This window comes from Somniosus microcephalus, chromosome 8 (assembly GCF_052327205.1).
Source record: "Somniosus microcephalus isolate GS21.2 chromosome 8, FLI_Smic_1.0, whole genome shotgun sequence".
NCBI classification, from domain to species: domain Eukaryota; kingdom Metazoa; phylum Chordata; class Chondrichthyes; order Squaliformes; family Somniosidae; genus Somniosus; species Somniosus microcephalus.
In genome coordinates this window covers 221,853,988-221,878,456 of record NC_140994.1, presented here as the reverse complement: position 1 = coordinate 221,878,456, position 24,469 = coordinate 221,853,988, and the positions used below count along the sequence as shown (strand labels likewise).

The 24,469-nt window shown below is 46.0% G+C and overlaps 1 protein-coding gene across 1 annotated transcript in view; it reads left to right on the top strand.

The window, feature by feature from the left end:
- LOC147114117 (gamma-aminobutyric acid receptor subunit beta-2) overlaps positions 1–24,469 on the top strand; it is a 437,828-nt gene that overhangs the window by 304,834 nt on the left and 108,525 nt on the right. The window contains exon 4 of the mRNA XM_085995734.1: positions 8,756–8,976. Within this exon, the coding sequence (XP_085851860.1) occupies positions 8,756–8,976 (221 nt within the window). The remainder of the gene's footprint in view (positions 1–8,755; positions 8,977–24,469) is intronic.

Here is a 24,469-nt window from a genome sequence, read left to right as displayed (position 1 = left end):
AGTTAAGAATGGAACCAGGCAAGTACCGTCCAACCCAGCTGGACGATAGTGGAGAGGCTTTGGAGAAAGATGGAGTGATCAACCGTGTCAAAGGCTGCAGGCATGTCAAGAAGGACAAGGAGGGATAGTTTACCTTTGTCACAGTCACAAAGGATGTCATTTGTAACTTTGATGAGAGCCGTTTTGGTACTGTGGCAGGGGCGGAAATCTGATTGGAGGGATTCAAACATGGCATTGCGGGAAACATAGAAACATAGAAGATAGGAGCAGGTGTAGACCATTCGGCCCCTCGAGCCTGTTCCGCCATTTAATGAGATCATGGCTGATCATCCAAATTCAGTCAAGCCCTGGGAATTTATCGGCCTTCAACCTCGTCAATTTCCCTAACACCTTTTCCCTACAAATACTGATTTCATTCAATTCCTCCCTCTCATTAGACCCTATGTTCCCCGAAATCTCTGGAAGGTTATTTGTGTCCTCCTTTGTGAAGACAGAACCAAAGTATGTATTTAATTGGTCAGCCATTTCTTTGTTCCCCATTATAAATTCCCCTGATTCTGACTGCAAGGGACCTACGTTTGACTTCAGCAATCTTTTTCCCTTCACATATCTGTAAAAGCTTTTAATGTCAGTTTTTATGTTCCTTGAAAGCTTACTCTCATTCTATTTTCCCCCTCTTAATTAAACCCTTTGTCCTCCTTTGCTGAATGTTAAACTGCTCCCAGTCCTCAGTTTTGCTGCTTTTTCTGGCCAATTTATATGTCCTCTCCTTGGATCTTATGCTATCCCTAATTTCCCTTGTTAGCCATGGTTGAGTCACCTTTTTTGTTTTATTTTTATGCCAAACAGGGATGAACAAATTCTGTAGTTCATCCATGCAATCTTTAAATGTTTGCCATTGCCTATCCACCGTCAACCCTTTAAGTAACGTTTCCCAATCCATCCAAGCCAACTCGCGCCTCATACCATCGTGGTTTCCTTTATTTAAATTCAGGACCCTAGTCTCTGAGTCAACTACTTCACTCTCCATCTTAATGAAGAATTCTATCATATTATGATCGCTCCTACCCAAGGGGCCTCGCACAACAACATTGCTAATTAATCCTTTCTCATTACATAATACCCAGTCTAAGATGACCTGATCTCTAGTTGGTTCCTCGACATATTGGTCCAGGAAACCATCCCGTATACACTCTAGGAATTCCTCCTCCACAGTATTGTTACTAATTTGGTTAGCCCAATCTATATGTAGATTAAAGTCACCCATGATAACTGCTGTGCCCTTATTGCACGCATCTCTGATTTCCCATTTAATGCCATCCCCAACCTCAGCATTACTGTTTGGGGGCCTGTATACAACTCCCACTAATGTTTTCTGCCCCATGGTATTTCTCAGCTCTTCCCCTACAGATTCCACATCATCAGAGCTAATATCCTTCCTTACTATTGTGTTAATCTCCTCTTTAACCAGCAATGCTATCCCACCTCCTTTTCCTTTTTGCCTGTCCTTCCTGATTATTGAATACCCCTGGATGTTGAATTCTCAGCCTTGGTCACCCTGGAGCCATGTCTCCGTAATTCCAATTACATCATATCCGTTTACATCTATTTGCGCAGCTAATTCATTCACCATATTACGAATGCTCCTCGCATTAAGACACAAAGTCCTCAGGCTTGTTTTTTTAACATTCATAGTCCTTTTAGAATTATTATTTACTGTAGCCCTGTTTGATTTACACCCTTGATTTGTCTGCCTTCCACTTTTGCTTTTCTCCTTCCTGTCTTTTATTTCTATCCTTGCTTCCCTTTCCTCTGTCTCCCTGCACAGGTTCCCAACCCCTTGCCATTTTAGTTTAAACCCTCCCCAACAGCACTAGCAAACACTCCCCCTAGGACATCCTAAGATGGACACGAATTTGGGAGGCGACAACACATTCAAAGACTTTGGAGAGAAAGGGAGGTTGGAGATGTGGCAGTAGTTTACAAGGACTGAGGGGTCAAGTGTTCGTTTTTTGAGGAGAGGGGTGATGACAGTAGATTTGAGGGAGAGGGGGACAGTACCTGAAGAGAGAGAACCATTAACAATGTCAGCTAACATGGGAGCCAGAAAAAGAAGTTGGGTGGTCATCAGTTTGGTGGGAATGGGGTCGAGGGAGCAGGAAGTGGGTCGCATGAATAAGGTGACCAGGGAGCGATCATGAGGGGAGATCGGAGAGAAACTAGAGAAAGATGTGAATTCATGGCTAGGGCACGAGGGAAGCCTTAGAGGAGGTTTAGCCCGGTGGGCTAGGGGAAGGCAGGGAAGCGGCAGAGGCAGCTGAATGGATGGTCTCAATCTTAGTGACAAAGAAGTCCATGAGCTCCTCACACTTATTGTCGGAAGTGAGGGTGGAGGAGGCAGGGGAGAGGGGTTTAAGAAGACAGTTAGCAGTGGAGAATAGAGGCGGAGTTTATCTTTGCATTCCAGAATGATTCTGGAATAATGAGCAATTTTGACAGACGGGAGCAGGACCCGATAATGCTTTATGTGGTCCAGCCAGATCTTGCGGTGAATGGCTAAACCGGTTATCTGCCATATCCGTTCAAGTCTGCGTCCCTTGTACTTAAGGGAGCAAAGATGAGGGCCGTACCAGGGGGAACAGCCAGGGTGAGGGAGAGTAATTGTTTTAATAGGGACTAGGGCATCAAAGGTGTTGGTGAGGGTGTGGTTGAGCAGATCGTTAGCTACAGAAATGCTGCGGTGAATGGTGGGCCAAAGGCTGGACAGTTGGTATTTCGTAAGTTCAGTTGTAAGAGAGTTGGGAGAGTGTTTTTTCCAGGGGCGGACACAGAAGGAAGTAGGGTTGGCCTTATCTGAAATTGACATGATGGGAGCAGCAACATCTCGCAGTTTGCAGTACACTGCTATATAAAGGAGGTCACTGACACTCTTTATACAAAAAGAAACAGCCTCATCTCATTCCCTCTTGCCAGAGACAAGCAGGTGGAGCAAGCATGAGGGTTTGCTCAGGTTGCAGGCTTCCCTATGCTGCAGGCTGCCATTGAATGCACGCACATTGCTTTGCGTGTGCCTCATGTGAACTCTGCCATTTCCATGAACCGAAAGGGATTTCACTGTGCAGCTGCTGTGAGTCCACAGGCAGCACATCATGTAGCTGAATGCCCGTTATCCTGGCAGTAGTCACAATTCCTTAATTCTGTGGCAGTCCTCTGTGCTAGCTGCATTTGACCCACCACGGCAATTCAAAGGCTGGCTACTGGGCGACAAGCATTATCCACTCATGACATGGCTCATGACTCTGCCCTGGAACCCATGCACATGTGCACAGCAGGCCTACAATGAGAGCCATACTGCCACAAAGAACATTATAGAACACACCATTGGTATCCTCAAACATCGCTTCCGTTGCCTGGACTGCTCTGGAGGAACCCTGCAGTACTCAGCTGAGCAGGTATCAAGATTTGTGGTAGTATGCTATATACTACACACCACCTATCAGGCAAGAAGCTGAGGAGCACAAGGAAGAGGAGGAGGAGGAGATGGAGGAGGAGGAACTGCAGCATGAAGTGGAGGAACAAGAAGGGGAAGGGAAAATACGACGTCGACGGATCCTTTCCGTCTGGGCTCTATGTGACCAAATTAATGAGCGATACCAGTAACCTCAACCACAATTCCCCATTAACCAACAGTCCCACACTCTTACCATTCCTCTGTCAATGACCATCACATGATCCTCTTTAGACAACGCAAAAATAAAAGCCAACAGATAATGCATATTCCAATCCAAATTTATAAATTAAATCGTGATGCAATGCAGACAAAAATAAACTTATCACCCTTGTGCATTCCCTTAGTGCTTGTTCCACGTGCCTTTGCTTCTCCTAGTGCTCCTACGAGGTGCTTCCCCAGTGGCTGCAGTATGGGTGGTGGGAGGCTGCTGACCTTCAATTGAGGAGACTGCAGATGGCCTTGGAAAGCGACCTCGAGCAGCTCTGGGTTTAGAAAAATCCGGCTTCAGACTACACCATCTCGACCTGGGCTGCAGCAGTCTGGGCAGGCAACAGCAAGGGCACTAGCAGAGTGGTAGGGGTGGGAGCACGAATGCTGTCATCCTGAGAGAGGAGAGCAGGTTTGTACTCCATGGAGCCACTGCCACCCTCCCGGGACGGCGCCTCATCAATCCTAGTAATCTGTTGGAGAGCAGATTGATGGATGGTATTGGACCCCCTGTGCAGCCAATGAACAGTTTGGGGAGCGCTGGCTTCATGCAGCAATCATTTAAAACAGCAGGCAGCTGAATTTGTCATGCTGCCTGCATCACAATCAACGGGCATGGGTTAATTGCGCACGGTGATACCTGCGCCCGTTTTCGGGGGTTATCCAATGTAACCCCCTGCAGGACTCAGTAAGGATTCTTCAATCTGATTGGTTGAAGAAACACCCCGTTACTTTACCTGCTCACTCTCCTTACTGGAAATTGCCAATTTAAAGTTAAGCATATGCCCCCTTTTTAAAGAAGCACAACCAATAAGGACTGTAACTTAACCAAAAATTAAAAGGAAACTTAACAAATTAAATTAAAATACTAATCCCCAGGGTGATGATGCACTCCAGTCCCTCCGGTTCCCACTGGTCGCGGAAGGCCTCAAGCGTGCCGGTGGATGCCGCATGCTCCATCTTCAGGGACATCCGTGCGTAAACATAGCCACAAAAGAGAGGCAGGCAGTCGGGCCAAACGACCCCCTCAACCGCCCGCTGCTTGGACCTGTTAATGGCCACCTTGACCAGGCCCAGGAGCAGTCCTACGAGGAGGTCTTCCAACTTGCCCACTCCCCCCGCAGAGGGTGACCAAAGATCAGGAGCGTGCAACCAAAAATCGAGGAGCAGCCCCTTCAAGTAGTGGAAGAGGGGCTGCAACCTCTCACACTCTACGTATATGTGGAACAAGGACACTTCCAGGCCGCAGAAAAGGCAGGTGGTCTGGGAGTCCGTCAACCGACTTAAAACCTTATTGCACGGGACTGCCCCGTGCAACACCCTCCAGGCCAATTCCCAATAGATAAAGGGAGGACTCCTGTGTAGAGAGTCCTCCATTGGGGAGCCCCCACCTCCTCCGGATGGCAAAATGGTGTGCCAAGGCGTGTCCGGACGGCAGACGAGGACGACAAAGTGGAGGCTGTGCAAGAGCAACCCGTACAGGAAACCCCCCCATGCAGAATGGAAAGGCACGGAAGAGATTTCCCGGAGACGGCTCAAGTTTTGAGGCACCAGCTCCCATGGGAGGTATCGGGGCCTGGCACCGATAAGGAATTCTGTCCGAACAGGGGTCAGTTTGGACGGGATCGCCCCACATACTTGAGCCTCCTCGACACACCTAGTGGACTCAGGGCTGAGGGCCACTTTTAACAACTCGATGGCTTTGGCCGCGAGCTGGACATTGGCCCAGGAAAGGCGCTGCGGCAGCTACTCTGGCGCCATCCAACCCACTCCTCTGCCATCCAGTAGGTCCCTGACTCTGGTCACCTTGCCAGACAGAGCCGTACCCTCCGCCAGCCATTTGAACCCGCAGCCGTGGAGGTGTGGATTCCTGAGCAGCAACTCCCGAAGGATAGCCGCCACTCCTGATGGATGAGAACTTCGTCTGCAGGCGGCCTTGTTTCAGACACTGGTCAGTTCCTGGTAGAAGGCAGACAGCTCCCGCAAGGAGGCACGGGTACCGCCCAGGTTTACAAACAGGAGCTGCATGTCGTAATTGAGGCTGTGCAGCTGGCGGAAGAAATAAGTCACCAGCGCACACCATCTAGGAAGATCCTCGACGTACAGGTATCTGCAGGGTCTGAAGCTGGAAAGTCGCAGTCTGGGTACGATGGCACACGAGCGCCTGACCACCCTCCCTAAGCGGGAGACTCAGAACCATGACAGAGAACCAATGCTTCCTTTTGTCCCAGAAGAAATTGATGAGCTTCTTCTGTATCTTGGTGACAAACGCAGGGGGAGAGATCAAAGTGACCAGCCGGTACCACAGCATAGTGGCCATTAGTGCTTTCCCTGCTCACATAGGTCCCAGATTTCCTGTTGCCAATTGTTCCATGTTGAAACGACCCTCCAATAACCATAAGTTGCTGTACAAAAGCCCACTAAAAGTCTGTGGGCAGCTGTAAGCATAATGAACGGCGAGCGCAGTTCTTTCATTGCTGACCGCAAAATCCGTGTCACTATTTTCTAATGCATTCTGTGGACTTTGTAATGTGTTTCTATTCATTTTTCCCCCAATTTTAGAGCAACTCTGAGTGAAAATGGCGCCAACCTGTGCATTGTGTATCACTAATATATTTTAATGTTGTTTCTATAATCTATCACTGATAGCATAACTGAGATAATAACTACAAAGCATTTCACATTTCAGAAAATGCTCTATTACAAGCAATAATACACAAAATTTGACCGGCAGAAGTTCTTATTAATATTTCACTGTGAATTGCTAATTCGTGAATGAAATTTTTGATTGGCTTAACTGACTGAACAAAATTGTTGCTTCCTCCACTTATGAAAACATGCAATTTATTGGTGTATTAGTTATCCTGCAGACCATTTTGAACCTCCCATTGTTAAGTCTATCTTATTTTCCTGCATTAAGTATTTCTCAGCTATATACCATCCCATGGCAGGAGACCCGTTACGAGTTTTTGCCAATGTTACTCTTGAGGTTCCCACTAGAAGGCGCACAAGACCAACCCTATGGGGTGACTTGCTGTCTGATTTATGTTTGCCTTCTTCTTTCTGGATACTCACAGGCCTCCATTTGGTGCCTTACCCTAATAAGACAGTTTAATGTCAGGAATTAACCAACCTAGATTTTCTGCTATTAAAGCCATTTGGTTTAAAAGTGTTCTGAGGCGAATTGTAGATAGATTCAAACATGCTGTTTGCAACCAATTTTCATTAATATAGCTTCAGATGCAAAATTCATGGGTGCAGGGAACGAGCTAGTAGTGGGAACAGAAAATTAGAGTGTCAGAGTAGGGGAGCAAAAATTCAGAAAGCATTTGGAAAGGCTAAGAAGGTATCTCAACTCTTTAACAGCTTTTACCAAGGCTGAAGAGGGAGTGCATGAAGAAATGACAGCAAAAATGAAGGGAAAAGTAACCCAAGCTGCAGGAATGAGAGTGCAGGCAAGTGACAGGGCAACTCAGCACCTAGCTACCCATTTGACAGCTGCTGAATTGGAGTTAGTGCTGCAAGAGGTGCTTGTGAAAGGAGTAGCTCTCTGTACCGCTCACCATCCCCAATGCCAGGACATGGAAGCAAATTTCAGGCCACAGCTGCCCATTGATGTCACTGGCTGTGCTAGCCTAGGCTGCATGGTAGCTGCAGGTGTCCTTATAGCAGATATCACACCTCTGCATCTGGATCTCTGCTGACTTAATCCCGGAGAAGACAGTTGCCCATGATCATTACCAGGTAGGCATGTCAGGGTCTGCAGGTACATTTGGTGCCATTTTGTTGGGTATAGCCAATCAGGGTACACTGGCTGTTGGTCACTCTGGCATGTCTTCGTTTACGCAATGCCTTTGAAGGCATGACATGCTATGATTGAGATGCTTTTCCGGATGCATCCGACATTACGGTTAATCAGGTATTTGCATATCTTCATGGTGTCATTGGGTCTGCTTTGCCTGCATCCTTTTAAAATATGGACCCCTGCCGAATTATCTGCCAGAGTGAGGTCTGGTCATCTTCTACTTCCAAACATCCAGATAGGGGCATTCCCACTGGTGAGTCATTTGATGCCAATTATAATGCCGAAGGCAAAAAAAAATGAAAAGTTAGCCCAAAGATATTGAGAATCTAAGTACCAAGAAAAATCTAAGTAGAGAAAAAAAATCAAAAATGGTCAAGAAATTACTAACAAAACCCTGATTCCATTGATTTATTTGTGTTCTTAAAATTGGTTACTGCCGCAGCTGATTCCCTATGGAGATAGGGTGGGAAAGTGGAGTTGAGGTAGAAGATCAGCCATGATCTTATTAAATGGCAGAGCAGGCTCGAGCGGCTGTTTGACCTACTCCTGCTCTTATTTCTTACGTTCTTATGTTCTAGCAATGCTGGATGCCCAGTTCACAGGCATCCTTTTATAATGACATCCAGTACATCCAAATAGCAGAAATGGCATGCAAGACAACCCCACCCCCAAATTAATATTAAAATGAAGCTCCCATATGTTTGAGATTGGCATTCCTGGCGGTGTTGGTCTCCACTCACCAGGAACTTGAATGTTGAAGAACAAAACTCCCACCTATTTTCCACTCCAGGCCACTCAGTTTGCATCAGTAGAACAGACGGCTGGAGGCAGAAAATCAAGGCTGCTCAAGCATAATCCTCAGAGTGTTGAAACACACACTCGAACATTGTGTTTTTATTCAAAATGTGCACATTACTATTTAAAAGAGTTAAACACAAACATTTATTTCATGGAACACAAGCACCCTTTAATGATGAAGAATTATTGGCATGTTGTTGTTTGAATCTAAAATGCTTTACCTAGTTGCTGACCCTGATTTTACCATGTAACATAGAATATTCTCTGCAACATTCATAATTTTAACCAAAATAAATTAAAAGCATGTAGTGATATTTTTAATGTATGTAAATAACATAGATTTTTCGATTAAAAAAAATAAATTCTGGAGTCCAATAAAAACAATTTTGGTACTTTTAACTAAAACATAATTTCCTTCATTTTGCATTTTTTAGGATTATACTTTGACGATGTACTTCCAACAGGCTTGGCGGGACAAACGACTATCCTATTCAGAAATACCTCTGAATCTCACATTGGACAACAGAGTGGCTGATCAGCTCTGGGTTCCTGACACATATTTCCTTAATGATAAAAAGTCTTTTGTGCACGGTGTCACTGTAAAGAACCGAATGATACGTTTGCACCCAGATGGCACGGTTTTATATGGTCTCAGGTTAGTACCAGTTTTTCAATTTTATAAAGCTAAGTAGCATTAGAATCTTATTTTAAATCTAGTTAGAGTCCTTAAACAGTCTGCTGCAAAAACGTCTGACATCTGTGAATATGGACTTGCCATGATGATATGGCATCTCCATGTGCTGAAAATTAGTGAGGATACCAGACTTTATGCCAATTAATAGTTAATGAGGAAAACTTGCATCATCTATCCTTGAGCTGGTCTTCACTTCTGTGTTCCAGCATACACTAAGTCTTCAGAAGTGAAGACATTATGGGACTACTGTTGTAGTATTTTTCACTGCCCAATATTTTTTCATGTAGTTCTTCGTGGAATAATGTATCCAAGTAAAATCCAGCTCTGATAAATTCAAATCCCTAGGGGATTGGTTGATCCAGAACATTGTTGTTTCATCCAGGAACCTGAGGATGGAATTCACATTAGATTGATGTGATAAATGTCTCTTCTGCTGTAAATGTCCTAAGGGAGCTAGTCAGTCTCATTCAAATTCTTAATGAAGGGTGAGTCCATAGCTCAAAACTGCTCATAATTTGGCACAAGTTGGCATTAAATTGCCAATCTTATTCACACCATAAGGATGATTGAAGTGGCAGTGGAGTACGGTGCAGTCTTCTGAGATTGAAGTCAAACCACTTTATTAGGATCAGTGTGGAGGGAGCATCAAAATAGATCTAATCAGATGAAATATTCTCACTGTCTCTTTGACTGGGAGTGGAAATACTAGTTAAGTACCACCTGAGGTAGGTAGGCACTGATGTATATTATTGGGTAGCGTAGCAAGGAGCTTTACTGTATATAACTATAGGACCTAGGAGTGCTTGACACTGACACAGGGTGGCTGAAATGGAACGTGTTCAATTCTCAGTAGTAATAACTCTCACTTTTCCAAAATTCAAGAAAAATAGTTTTAAAAATGCACACTTGTTGATCAAAAGTCTAATTTGTTCTAGTCTGCCAGGCCAAGCAAACAATCCAATGATGGAATTTCAAAGACAACAAATACCTAAATTAAATTTTCTTAGTATTTTTGGAGGCCATTATGCTTCGTTGAGCCCAGCATACTGGCGTAACCCAGGCTGGGACTAAGGAAATTCTTGCCCCTTCTGACATTGGGCCATGTTTGGAACCACCCCAAACAGGTTATCCAGAAACTACCAATAAAGCCTCGGGCCTAGTGTATCCGGGCTCTCACCCAATTTTGGGATCCTCTGCTACTCTACCAGCAGAATTACATCGACAATGCACCACCAGGATTGGATTTTCATCTGAAAGTTTTAATAGTCTAATCCAGGTTTATGTTACTTTATTTTATAAACAACCACTGATTCATTATGGAATAAAATAAAAAAGATGGGGTGAAATTTTCTTTAAGGTCAGGATTGTCACTAGAATTGAGTCAGGACTAGACTTCTGACCACCGGTCTGACCCTGCTGTGATACAGAACTACTTTCCTGTGTCAGGGTCAATTAAGTAGACAGTGAAAGCTCCTTGTGTTTTCTCTGCTCTTCTATGGGAGTTTGCTGTTACTGTGGAGGAAAAAGTTCTGCGCTGGAACTTATAACTTCAGCAGGGATGTAAAACGGAAAAAATTGGATCAGCCACCTGTTATACGCCCTGCCTGATTTTTCCTTTCAAAGGAATGGAAAATCGGGTAGGGTGTAAAAAGTTCTGCCCATGGTGTTGCAATGGGGCATTTGCTGCAGTACCTGAAATCGGCAGTGACAAATTTAAAGGGGGCAGAATCCCCTTAAAGTGTCAGAGTCAAAAGGTTTCACTGAAACTAAATAAGCCTACTGCACGAGAACAGGTAGTTTGACGGAGTGGGAGTGGGGTTGGATGAAAATAGAAGACTCTTACTATCCCATTTTCCTCAGAAAGCACCTAAAAATGGATGGATTCCGAGAGGAAAATCTAATCTATCATCTCTTATATAACCACAGTATAAAAGCTAATTTCATCTTGTATGCACCAATATTTATTTTGGAATAATGCCAAAACAGGTCAAATGTACTTATTTATTATATTTAATTTTTTACATATTTTGTGGGGGAAATCACACTGTATCTGGTCACTGTAATGTTTCATACAATAAAATAACTTTTTTTGAAGTAGTTGAAGCATAACTCAGTATTTAATTCATCCTGTGCCTGCCCTTGGCATGCATGATGTTAACAATATGTAGAAAGATTTTCCATTCCCTACCACTGATATTCTTGGTGAGCATAAACTGCAACCCACCATAAATAAAATGCAGGACCATTTTTATAAATAAATTTAGATCCTTTAGAATGTTTTAACTTACTCGAATAATAAATACTGATTTAATAATTTTTGATCCATGATGAATGTTACAGATACACGTCAGCACATTAAAAAAATTCAAAAATGTTTTTTGAAGACTGTCGCTGTGTTCTTCCAGTGCTGTGATAGTCTGACATGGACCTTAACATGTTCTAATATAAATTACATCTTTGTACTGTATCTGCTGTAATCCTGTCTATTCATGCTTCCCCTGCCAATAAAGCTTGCTCCATACAGTATTGCACAAGTGGTAACTGCTGTTCATGAAATGATTCTTAACAACTTAGGCCAAAAGCCTTAGAATGGTACAATAGTGTCCGGTAATGCACTTAATACTTAAAGCAACAGCCTAAGACACCTTCACACACTGTAAGTTGATTATTTAACCGGAAAGCACATACTCTAACACTGATCCAATTATCCTGTAAAGCAGCAAGGTAATGCTCACAGATGACACTTGTAAGAGTTTGGTGAAAAGAAATCAAACTTGACAACTGCTAGGCTTCATGCATATGACTATATCTCAATTGCCTAGGTTAAGACTCTTACCCTGGCGTATAATGTATACAGCTGTGACAGGTTTGCATGCTCCCATTGAACTTCTTCCTAAATTGTACCTTGTAGTGTAGTTGCATGAAAAATACCACTGCCACAGCAGTTGGCTGTAAAATATCTAGCCAAGGATAATGCTGGAGAAATTCTGTCCTTACATTATTAAATAGAAGATTTCTGACCATGTCCAGACATACAGGCTGCGAATTTAATAGCACTGAAGGGGCGGGTTTGGAGGCGGGTCCACTGTCAAAATAGCAAAAATTGACAGCGCGTAGGAAACCCGCTGTCAACCCAGCTCCACACGAGTCTCCCAGGTGTTGGGTATGTCAGCGAAGAACTGACCCGACACCAAGCGGCAGGGTAGACAATTCAGTTACTTAAATGGCTTGTTAAGAGCCAATTTAAGACTATTTTGAGGCTTACTTCTAATTTTACCTTCTCCCCCACGGCTTACCTGCTGTTCGGGGAACACGCCAGCTCAACCTGACGTGTTTTGAGTCTGCTCTGATGTTTGTGAAAAGCTGACAGCTACAAAAGTGGTGTAAAGGATGCCATGTTGCACATGGTGAGTTTCAGAGCACAGAAAATGTTGGTTGCTGCATTTTTAATACATATAGAGATTTCGTTAGCTTACAAGTTTTTACATCCAACTGTATGTCCAGTGCCACCTCATTGGGCGAACCTCTCTCACCATTGACAGATCACTTCTGTCATCTCACCTGCAACTGCCGTCTATTGCAGCAACATCGGAGCCAATGAAACAATCAGACCTTGGACCTCCGAATCCTTCCACGATCAGCCCCAACACCAGCATCACCAACCTCATCACCAACGTTTGCCGCCATCACCTGATGCTGTACTGGACACAGGGCGTCAGCCCCTGACAAAATTGCTGCCCGGGAGGCCAGCGATGGTATCACCATGGTCAGATTTTCTTCACTTGACGCTGTAAACCCCGGCTGCCACATGATGCACCAGATTGACACCATCCCACACCAGCACCGTGAGGGGGTGGGGGGTGGAATTATGACTTAACAATCACTGGAACTCAGTAAGACACTTCTCAAGGTGCGCTCAGATCTGTCCAATAAAGGGCACTTTTGGAAAAAGAGATTTCACTGTATGACAACACATTACCAGAAACTTCACATGGACATTGGCTAAACCTCTCAAGTGCCTACCCTTGTGTGTTGTTAGTTGATATGCTTGCAGTAGAATGAGGGTGAGTGTGAGGGGTGGCTGGTGAGATGGGGAAGCGATAATGTAGATAGAGAGGGATGGGTGGAGGTAAGTTGGTGCCCTGGGGAGGTCTCTTCCGCCCTTGGAAGGGAAGAGAACCTCCCTGTGTGCTGTGACTCCCTCCATAAGCATATGGAGGGAGTCATGGGAGAGCCTGGGTGCAGCCATGCACCTTTGTGCAGTGCTTGTCAGTGTTTACAGCAACTCAATGCTGCAGAACACTGACCGCTCAACTGTCAAAATGAATGTGGACATGGTCCCTTTAAGGAAACCGGCTGATGACGCGTAAAGAAAAAGCATATAATTGCGCAAAAATGGGTGGCAGGTCAGAAGATTGGACAGAGTATAAAAAACAGCAAAGAATGACTAAAAGATTAATAAGGAGAAAAAAATTAGAGTACGAGAAAAAGCTAGCTAGAAATATAAAAACAGATAGTAAGAGTTTCTATAGATATTTAAAAAAGAAAAGAGTTAACAAAGTGAGCGTTGGTCCTATAGAAAGTGAGTCTGGGGAATTAATAATGGAAAATAAGGAGATGGTCTTCACTATAGAGGATACAAGTAACATCCCAGAAATAGCTGTAAATCAGGAAATGGAAGGGAGGGAGGGACTCAAGAAAATTACAATCACCAAGGAAGTGGTACTGAGCAAATTGTTGGAGCTGCGGACTGACAAGTCCCCGGGTCCTGATGGACTTCATCCTAGGGTCTTAAAAGAAGTGGCTAGTGAGATAGTTGATGCGTTGATTTAATTTTCCTAAATTCCCTAGATTCGGGGAAGGTTCCATTAGATTGGAAAATAACGAATGTAACTCCTTTATTCAAAAAGGGAGGGAGACAGAAAGCAGGAAACTACAGGCCAGTTAGCTTAACATCTGTCATAGGAAAGATGTTAGAAGCTATTATTAAAGACGTTATAGCAAGGCACTTAGAAAAGTTCACGGTAATCAGGCAGAGTCAACATGGTTTTGTGAAAGGGAAATCATGTTTAACCAATTTATTGGAGTTCTTTGAGGAAGTAACATGTGCTGTGGATAAAGGGGAACCGGTGGAAGTACTGTACTTAGATTTCCAGAAGGCATTTGATAAGGTGCCACATCAAAGGTTCTTGCGGAAAATAAAAGCTCATGGTGTAGGGGTAACATATTGGCATGGATAGAAGATTGGCTAGCTAACAGGAAACAGAGAGTAGGCATAAATGGGTCATTTTCTGATTGGCAAGATGTAACGAGTGGTGTGCCGCTGGGGCTTCAACTTTTTACAATTTATATAAATGACTTGGATAAAGGGACCGACGGTATGGTTGCTAAATTTGCTGATGACACAAAGATAGGTAGGAAAGTAAATTGTGAAGAGGACATAAGGAGGCTACAAAGGGATATAGATAGGTTAAGTGAGTGGGCAAAGATCTGGCAAATGGAGTATAATGTGGGAAAAATGAAATTGTCCATTTTGGCAGGCAGAATAAAAAAGAAGCATATTATCTAAATGGTGAGAGATTGCAGAGCTCTGATATGCAGAGGGATCTGGGTGTCCTAGTGCATGAATCGCAAAAGGTTAGTATGCAACAAGTAATTAGGAAAGCTAATAGAATGTTATTGTTTATTGTGAGGGGAATTGAATACAAGGGTAGGGAGGTTATGCTTCAGTTGTACAGGGCATTGGTGAGACCACATCTGGAGTACTGTGTACAGTATTGGTCTCCTTATTTAAGGAAGGATGTAAATGTGTTGGAAGCAGTTCAGAGAAGGTTTACTGGACGAATACCTGGAATGGGCAGGTTGTCTTATGAGGAACGGTTGGACAGACTAGGCTTGTATCCGCTGGAGTTTAGATGAGTAAGAGGTGACTTGATTGAAACATATAAGATCCTGAGGGGTCTTGACAGGGTGGATGTGGAGAGGATGTTTCCTCTTGTGGCAGAATCTGGAACTAGGGGTCACTGTTTAAAAATAAGGGGTTGCCCATTTAAGACAGAGATGAGGAGAAATTTTTTCTCAGAGGGTTGTGAGTCTTTGGAACTCTCTTCCTCAGAGGGCAGTGGAAGCAGTCTTTGAATATTTTTAAGGCAGAGGTAGATAAATTCTTGGTGAGCAAGGGAGTTAAAGGTTATCGGGGGTAGGCAGGAACGTGGAGTAATCAGATCAGCCATGATCTTATTGAGTGGCGGAGCAGGCTCGAGGGGCCGAGTGGCCTACTCCTGCTCCTAATTCATATGTTCGTATGTATGTTAGAAACTGATAACTGGAAAATAAATCTGTTTTTATTGATGCTTAATTTGAGTAAAAGTACAATTTGCTTTTTTTAATTAATGCATGGCATTTCCTCTACTTCAAGATGTATATTTTTTAACATGAATGGAAATATTCCCACTTTGCATAACATTTTAATGGGAGGTATTTGCTCAACACATTGTGAAAAAGATTGTTAATATAGGTCACTATCTGGGTAACTATTGTCCTTAATCTCTTAAATAAATTAGACAGGCTTTCAAAGATAGCAGGGGTGAAATTGGACCCCATTGTGCTGGTTTTTTGCATGCAAAACCAGAGATAAATTTTTTGCTGAGCTATGTCTTATGCCTGAACAGTGCTGAAAGTACTTGCAGTGCCATGTTGGGCGATATTTATGTGCCATTGGTGGCTGCCTCAAACTGGTGTTAGGCCCCTTGCATATGCTAATAATGGGCCAAGTGCCTGTTTTTCACCCCGGGTTTCTTCTGCAGCCTAATGGTGGCCCTTAAAGGGAGACCACTAACAAAACGGTAAGTGTTTTTATTAACTTACCTTAATATGGAACAAGGGGGAGTGCTGCCGCTACCGGCCCAGATTCAGCACCTTACTGTTTGCCTTCCAACGCTCCCCCGCCCCACCAGACCCCGTTCAGGACATACCTGGGGGCTGCCAATCGTACCACAGCCAGCTCAAATTAGTCAGGAACACACGGGTGAGTTGCCTCTGGATGCCCGATTGGCATTCGCAGCTCATCGGAATTATGGTGATGAGGCCTGAGGCCCAACTTCAGATGCGCCTCAGACATACGTACCAAATGCATTGCTGGTCTTGCGCCCAAAAACAGGCATAAACCAATTTCTTCACCAGCAAGTTCATTATGTACAAGTTTCTTGGGCCACATACATTTCATACACAAGGAAAAGAAATTTAGAACAATGTATTTATTATTTATGAAAGGACGGTCATCCTTCAATTCTCATTTTAATTTACTTAAGAGATGGACTTAAGTCAATGGTTCCCCAGACCATGCCTACATTAACAATCATTGTTATAATTTGTTAAACTAAGACTTTCCAATGAGGATTGAAGCAAGATGGGATTTTCTTCATTAAGGTTAAAAAATGTTATTACCTTATGAAAAAAAATTGCTATGTACAAAAAACTGGAAGGCACAACTGCTATGTTTGTAACTGAGCCAGTCCTCCACTTTGCATGAGGATATTGCTATACTCTTTGCCTCTTTTGCTCCATTCTCTCAGAGTAGAGACTGCACTGAAATGAGTTCGGCAATTGAGGCAGATTATTACTGGAATTTTCTAATTAAATGGCTGACAAGGAATTTTCCCCTCTGTACCTCCCTTGTTATGATGGAAATAGGGGAGGGGTTAAGTATTTTTTTACAATTACATTTGGGACATAATCCTGGGTTTTAAGTTTTTTCTCCTGTGGTTATAGAGAATGGGGAAGAATTTCACTACCTTAGCGCCACCTGTTAGCGTGGCATTAAAAAAGAAAGACTTGCATTTATATAGCGCCTTTCACGACCACCGGACGTCTCAAAGCACTTTACAGCCAATGAAGTACTTTTGGAGTGTAGTCACTGTTGTAATGTGGGAAACGCGACAGCCATTTTGCACACAGCAAGGTCCCACAAACAGCAATGTGATAATGACCAGATAATCTGTTTTGTTATGTTGATTGAGGGATAAATATTGGCCAGGACATCAGGGATAACTCCCCTGCTGTTCTTCGAACTAGTGCTATGAGATCTTTTACAACCACCTGAGAGAGCAGACAGGGCCTCGGTTTAACGTCTCATCCGAAAGACGGCACATTCGACATTGCAGCACTCCCTTAGCACTGCACTGGAGTGTCAGCCTAGATTTATGTGCTCAAGTCCCTGGAGTGGGACTTGAATTCACAACCTTCTGACTCAGGCGAATGTGCTACCCACTGAGCCACAGCTGACTTAAGTCAAGGAAGCGGCCACCACCGCTCTTCCGCCAGCTGCTGGCGGGTCCCACGGCATCCTCCATTTTCAATGATCCGGTAGCTTAACGTCACCACTCCGAACTTCGACCCTAGCACTGAGTTCAGCACTGGGTCCTAAGCAAGCCAGGTAAATCTAGAGTGCAAGCAGACTGACAGAGGTGCTGTCAGCACCTCTTAAAGGAACACACACATCTTTCAGGTAAGTTTGCATTTAAACTTATAGGCCTAGAAATTGGGTTGTGGCGCAAAAGTCGCCTGAGCACAGGATTTAGCGCAGCGATCAGAGTGATACCGATCGCCAGAAATTCAGTTTCAGTGCCCCTCGAGGGAGACGGGGCGAGGCTCAAGGCGCTCCACGTCCCTCTTAGGGCGCTGAAACTGATTATCGCAGCGCAACGTGCCGCAGCGCCACATGCTGTGGCACGGCACGCTGCGGTACTGCAGGCCTTCCTCCCACTGTTAAGGGGGAGGTGCCTGCAACAGCGCGATCCCCGCTCGCGAGTGCCGGCAAATGAGCCTGGCACCAAGGAGAAGTGCCGGGCTCTCGGGAAACAGCCGACAATGCCGCGGGGGGGGCGGTTAGGAGGCCGGGGACGGAGGTGCTGGCAGGCGGCCGCTGAAAAAGCGGCCGCCCCGCACCTCCACCTTAACTTGCGCTGCTGCCGGCACAGTAAGGCCCCGTGAACCGGGCGCGGGTAGCGAGCGGCGCAACTGCGGCGTTCGCTACCAAATATCGCGAACGGGGCGCGAATGGGGCGCTGCGCACACCGATGACGTCATCGGTGGCGGCGCAGCGCAAATGCCTAACGCCACCATTAGCGCCCCTACTGAATATCGCCGGAGACGCAGCCAGTGGCGCTACAGCCACTGACTGCCTCTTTAGGCGCTAACAGGTGGCACTACTCACCCAATTTCTCCCCCATAGACTTTAAAATTTTTTATTAAAGTAGTGGCTTGCTGCAATAAAAGTTAAAAGTTTTTTAAGTGTGTAGGGGGTGCTGCTGGATGCTGCAAGGCCTCGGGATGGTAAAGGAAGACAGAAAATGCAGCAAATACTCAGCAGGTCAGGCGACATCCATGGAAAGAGAGAAACAGAATTCATGTCTCAGGTCGAGATGCTGCCTGACCTGCTGAGTATCTCCAGCATTTTATGCTGTAAATTCAGATTTACAGCATCCGCACGCAGAGGTAAGAGGAGGACGCCGAAGAGAAGGAAGCAGAAGCAAGGATGCAACCTAGACAGCCCGTTTCTCGCAAAGATATCCAGGATGAAATCATCTGCCTGAGGTCCCAGTGACTGCAATGCCAATTCCCCTTTCAACTTTGTCCCACACCTTACCTACCCTTTGTTACTGACCATCACAGTTTCATCTTGGCCATAATGCTGAAATAAAAGCCATCACAAAGCAAACTTTCCAATCCAACTTTATACATCTATCCATCTAATATGACATCAAGAAATCAACTAATCACCCTTATGCATTCCCTTAGTGCCTGCCCTGTGTGTGCCTTTGCCTATCATAAGAACATAAGAAATAGGAGCAGGAGTAGGCCAATCGGCCCCTCGAGCCTGCTCAGCCATTCAATAAGATCATGGCTGATCTGATCCTAACCTCGAATCTGCTTTCACTCTCCATCCCACCCGAACCCATGTGATCTCCCGGGAGAGGCGAAAAACCAGATAAAAAACCCAATGGCCAATTTGGGAGAAAAAATCTGGGAAATTCCTCTCCGACCCATCTAGGCGATCGAAACTCGTCCAGGAGATCACCCTGTCCCTGTATTTCCTGCAGTACTTACCTTCTGTAAGAGGTGATCTCCACCCCAGCCAGGAACAGGCCCAATTTACTCTTGAAGGACTCCTAGCTGGCAGCCTGTTCCCGAGGTCTCCACTAATCCCTGTGAATAGAACCATCTCCTGAAATCTAACACAGAATTAGAGCACAAGAAGTAGAAGTAGGAGCAGGACCAGGCTACACGGCCCCTGGGCCCGCTCCGCCACCCACATGACCGATTCAAACCTAGCCTCATGTCCGATTTCCTACCCGCTCCCCGTAACCCCTAATTCCCCTTACTTCTAGGAAACTGTCTATTTCTGTTTTAAATTTATTTAATGATGTAGCTTCCACAGCTCTCTGGGGCAGCAAATTCCACAGACCTACCACCCTCAGTGAAGAAGTTTCTCCTCATCTCAGTTTTGAAAGAGCAGCCCCTTATTCTAAGATTATGCCCCCTAGTTCTAGTTTCACCCATCATTGGGAACATCCTCACCGCATCCACCTGATCAAGCCCCTTCACAATCTTATATGTTTCAATAAGATCGCCTCTCATTCTTCTGAACTCCAATTAGTAGAGTCCCAATCTACTCAACCTCTCCTCATATGTCAACCCCCTCATCCCCGGGATTAACCGAGTGAACCTTCTTTGTACTGCCTCGAAAGCAAGTATGTCTTCTCTTAAGTATGGACACCAAAACTGTATCCTACTGATGTCACACAGTGCTACCCCAGTGGCTGCAGCATGGCTGGTGGAAGGCTGCTGACTTTCAGTGGGGGACACTGCAAAAGACCTTGATGGTCGACCTTGAGGAGCTGGTGGCTGGAAGTATCAAATCAATCATCATCTTCTTCACTCTCCCTCCTCTTGTCCAACCACTGGCTGAGCAAGCTGCATTTGTTGGGTGTGCGAAATGAAGAAGGCACAAGGGTGGAGTTATGGTGAGGGGAGGGCAGGAAAGCAAGAGGTGCATGCCTGGAGGATAATGTATTAAGATACCTGCATCTTGTATCCTTTCTGTCCTGCTGCTGGCCAAGGGCTCAGCCATGACCCTGCCAAGAATGGCCTGCAACATCTCCTCCAAGGGGGTGGGATGATGCTAGGAATGGGAGATGTGTCTCGTGATTGGTACAGATTGTTGGTAGATGAGTGATTGTAAGGTGGGGGGGGCGGGGCGGCAGTGGTCAAGCATTGAGCAATGTGTGAGGCTAGTGGTGCAGTTGGTAGGACACAGTTCTTGAAGATGCATTCAATGACCTTGACCACTCATCTGAGGTCGTGAAACTTCTTTGGGCACTGGAGCCAGGTCGTGCTGGCAGTGATGGCCTTGGTGATCTGGTCTCACATCGTTCTTTCTGGAGGGCCTCCTGGCCCCTGTGGGTAGAGGACCTCTCTTACAGTGTTGACCCCATGCACAAAGCTGGAGTACTGCATGCGAGACACTGGGTGCCCCTTCCCTGGCTTGCTGAGCCATTTGTGTTGGTGCTGAAGCACTTTTACCGTTTTTTTTAGGTGCAGCAGACAATTCAGCTTTAAGAGCTGAAGACTGCCATTTGGGACTTATTTTAAATGTTTGTGTTTTTGAAAGGCAGTAAGGCCTGAAAAATGCATTTTTCACTTGATTTTAATTTTTATTAGTTTTGAACGCATTGACCCTTTAATTCATAGCCCTTTTAATTACCCACAATACATTGCGAACTCCACAGCCTTGCTCCTAGAGGCTGTAAGAGGCTGCAACGCCGCTCCTGAACGGGATCTTCGGGTCGGATGCCTCCACTAATGCCACCAGGAGGGCGTTGCATGGTAAGTTAGCGCTAGGCTAAAAATCCTTTAGCTACTACTTTGCCCGATAGCGCTGCAGCCATTTTCAGCGGCCGTAAACCTGAGGCCGCAGTGACATCAGCATGTTTCTGTCGATGTCCAATTTTTCTCCCAATATCTTTGTAGACACATCTGTCTAAAATATTTACCCCTCCTTCTGTCAAACATTAGTCCCAGAGGTGAAAGGACATGGTTCAAGCTCAATGCATTGCCCAGTTCCCTAACTTTACTTTTAAGTCCTTGCCTCCACATTTTTGGTTCTATTTGTGACATACAACATTCCACAGGCATTTATCATGAAATAGTGCAATATGTTGGAGCACCAGAACACTTATTCACATCTCCAAATAATCACTGCATATAATCAACTAATGCAATAAAATGCTACAAATGTGTATGTCTATTTGTCTCTGTCCCAGTGCCTCTTATCCTTGATATATTGCCAATATCTGTACATCACCAGCAACATTGATGGAGCAATGGAAGTAAAGAATACTGATTTGCATTGGCTAGTCACAGCTTTGTCAAGGAAAGAAAGCCAGAGTTGAATACTGCATATTGTTTTACTGAGAAACCAAGGACACGGGCCAAGGCCCATAGTGGAGGACACCACTGTGCTTGAAAAGAATATAGAAAAAAAAGTATAGTATGAATAAATTAGGAGAAGGATACATATTTTTTAGTTTTTGATTACTTTGGGGATCGGGGATGTATTTAAGAAAAAAGTTGTTTTAGGAGATTGAATGAGTGGGATAGAGTCATATATAGAGTAGATTGTACAAGGTACCTGGAAGGATTGTGCTTTAAATGTTGAATATCCTTTTTTACTCCATTGTGGACTCAAATATATCTATGATTTATGGGACCCCTACACTACTGTTGTATTTTCTTCAAAAGCTGGAAGGACAGTCAGGTCTGTTAAGTCAGAAAAAAGCTACACGATGCTTAAAGGTGGGAATTGTATCAAGTGAAGTATAAGTAGCTGGTGCAAAGAAAAAACAATACATCACTTCTTGGAGGAAGTCTACCAAAAATCATTAAACTCAAGATGAGGCTGACACAGGATGCATCATAGTACATTTTTAAGACAAAAATAAGGAAAAGCATGTTGCAAAACTAGCCCTGCAAGTGCAGTATAATATTATCTGTATCTTTGTGCACCTATTTTTTAGTCAGCTTTTGTGTTTTGTGTGTATCTTAGTTTATGTCTGCTATCTATGTATGGGGGAGAAATTGGGTATAGCCCCGTTTGGGGCGCTAGAATTGGCGCTGCGCAAATTTTATCGCCAGGCGCAACTTATCGCCACCTTGAGCGATACTGGGTTGCTGCGCCCCTAAAGGTGATTGCGGCGTTGATTCAGGCACTGCACGGGAGTCTTAAGGCGCTAACCCGGCGGCGCTACTCAATATGTCGGCGGCCGGGTGCAGCGCAGGTGCTGTCAATAATCGATTACCCAGAGACATGCTGGTGCCGGCCAGCTCTTAAAGGGGCGGGTCAATTAGGATCAGCAGCCACACTCTGCCCCTTGTAGGCCTCAAAATCAGCGCTGTGCTTTCTGTGGCGTTCCAAACTTTGAACATATGGAGAGGGTGAGGCAGAGAGCGGAGCGCTTTACCGATGGGGCATTGGATGCTTTGGTTGGCTAAGTGGAGTGCCGGCGAGCTGTGCTGTACCCCGACAATGGCAGGAGGCCTCATCAGAGCGAGTACCGCAGGGCTTGGAGGGAAGTTTGTCAAAGAGTCACCTCAAGCAGCGCGGTGCCCAGGACTCCTGTGCAATGCAGGAAGAAGTTCAACGACCTCACTCGGGTCGTTAGGGTGAGTGCCTTTTTCGCAATCTTCTTCATCCCTCCATCTGCAGCTGACATTATGGCCAGAGGGTGCGCGAAGCCCCAATGGCCATCTGTCAGCCAGCACCCATGGCCCTTTCTGGAAACACACACACACATTCAGCTCAATGCATAATGTAAGGGCTATTCTACCATGGGGGGCATGTGATGTCAGCTCAATGCATAATGTAAGGGCTATTCTACCATGGGGGGCATGTGATGTCAGCTCAATGCATAATGTAAGGGCTATTTTACCATGGGGGGCATGTGATGTCAGCTCAGGCCAGCATGTTTCATCACTTCCCGTCCTTTCTCCTGCAGGCCAAGCTGGCCAGGAACCGGAGGGAGCAGCCTCGTACCGGAGGAGGCCCTCCTCAGCTGCAGACACTGACTGACCTGGAGGAATGAGTCCACCAGATTGTTGGAGGCCGGATGATTGGTCCTGTCACCACTGGAGCTGCCGACCCCATTGTGCACAGCGATGGTAAGGTCATCACCTTTTTGAACTCTCTCCTTCCACTTGTTCCCCTCAGCAGCATGCTTTTTCACTCTGGACCCATGTCAGAGCATTGCAGCACTCATGCATCCCTTGCTGCCACCCTGTCCTTTCGCTAAAGCCACTCTTCAACCTCCCTGCTTTCAGATGCTGCATCACCAGCTCGGGAGCCAGGCCCTCAAGCTGCCACTGCCACTGACTCTGGAGGCGACGAGCAGGAGGAAGCTGGACCATCCCTGCCACCCTCAGGCGAGCCAGCCCCTCTGCAGACTGGGGAGACTACTTCCCTGGAGGGGAGCAGGGGGGAATGCTCTGAGCAGGAACCAGTTCCAGGAACCAGCGGGCTGCAGCAACGCAAGGGGGGTAGGGAAGCTCGGGGGCCGTCTCCCCGGGGGGCGAGTCAGGCCGTGAGTACTGCTGCACAGAGCGCAGAAGAGGTGCGTTCCCTCGCAGAAATGAGCGCCCAGGCTCGGCTCAGGCACACTGAGCTCATGGCTGCAGTGGCAAGGATGCCTGAATCCATCGAGACACTGGCAAGGAGTGTCCAAGACTTCGGGGCAACACAGGCAAGGAGTGCGCAGGACTTCGGGGCAGCACAGGCAAGGGGTGCGCAGGACTTCGGGGCAGCACAGGCAAGGGGTGCGCAGGACTTTGGGGCAGCACTGGAAAGGACTGTCCAGGACTTCGGGGCAGCACTGGAAAGGACTGTCCAGGGCATCGGGACATCACTGGAAAGACTGTCCAGGGCTTCACCGAAGCAGTGGAAAGGACTGTCCCGGCCTTCAGCGAAGCACTGGAAAGGACTGTCCAGGGCTTCACCGAAGCACTGGCACCTGCCACGCAAGTGCTGAGTACTGCCACGCAGTCACTCGCTGGTCTCATGCAGATGCATATTGAGGCCACGCGACCAATGACTGCTGCCACCCTCGCTGGATCAGGCGGGATTACCCGGGGCCCTTGCAGCACCACAGCAGGGCATCAATCTGTGGACCAGCCGATTGGTGCGCATGCTGCGGTGCTGCCCCGTCAGAGTGCCAGTGTGTCGGTCGACCAGGGAGCTGCTGTCCGCTCTCAGGATGTCAGCATTCCTGATGCCACAGCTGGCATGTCTCCACTGCAGCTGCCACCACCTGCAGGACAGACTGCTTCCACCCATGCACAGTTGGAGCAGTCAGCAGCTGGGCCCTCCAAGGCCAGAGGTCGTCCAGGACGTCCCTCAGGGGCA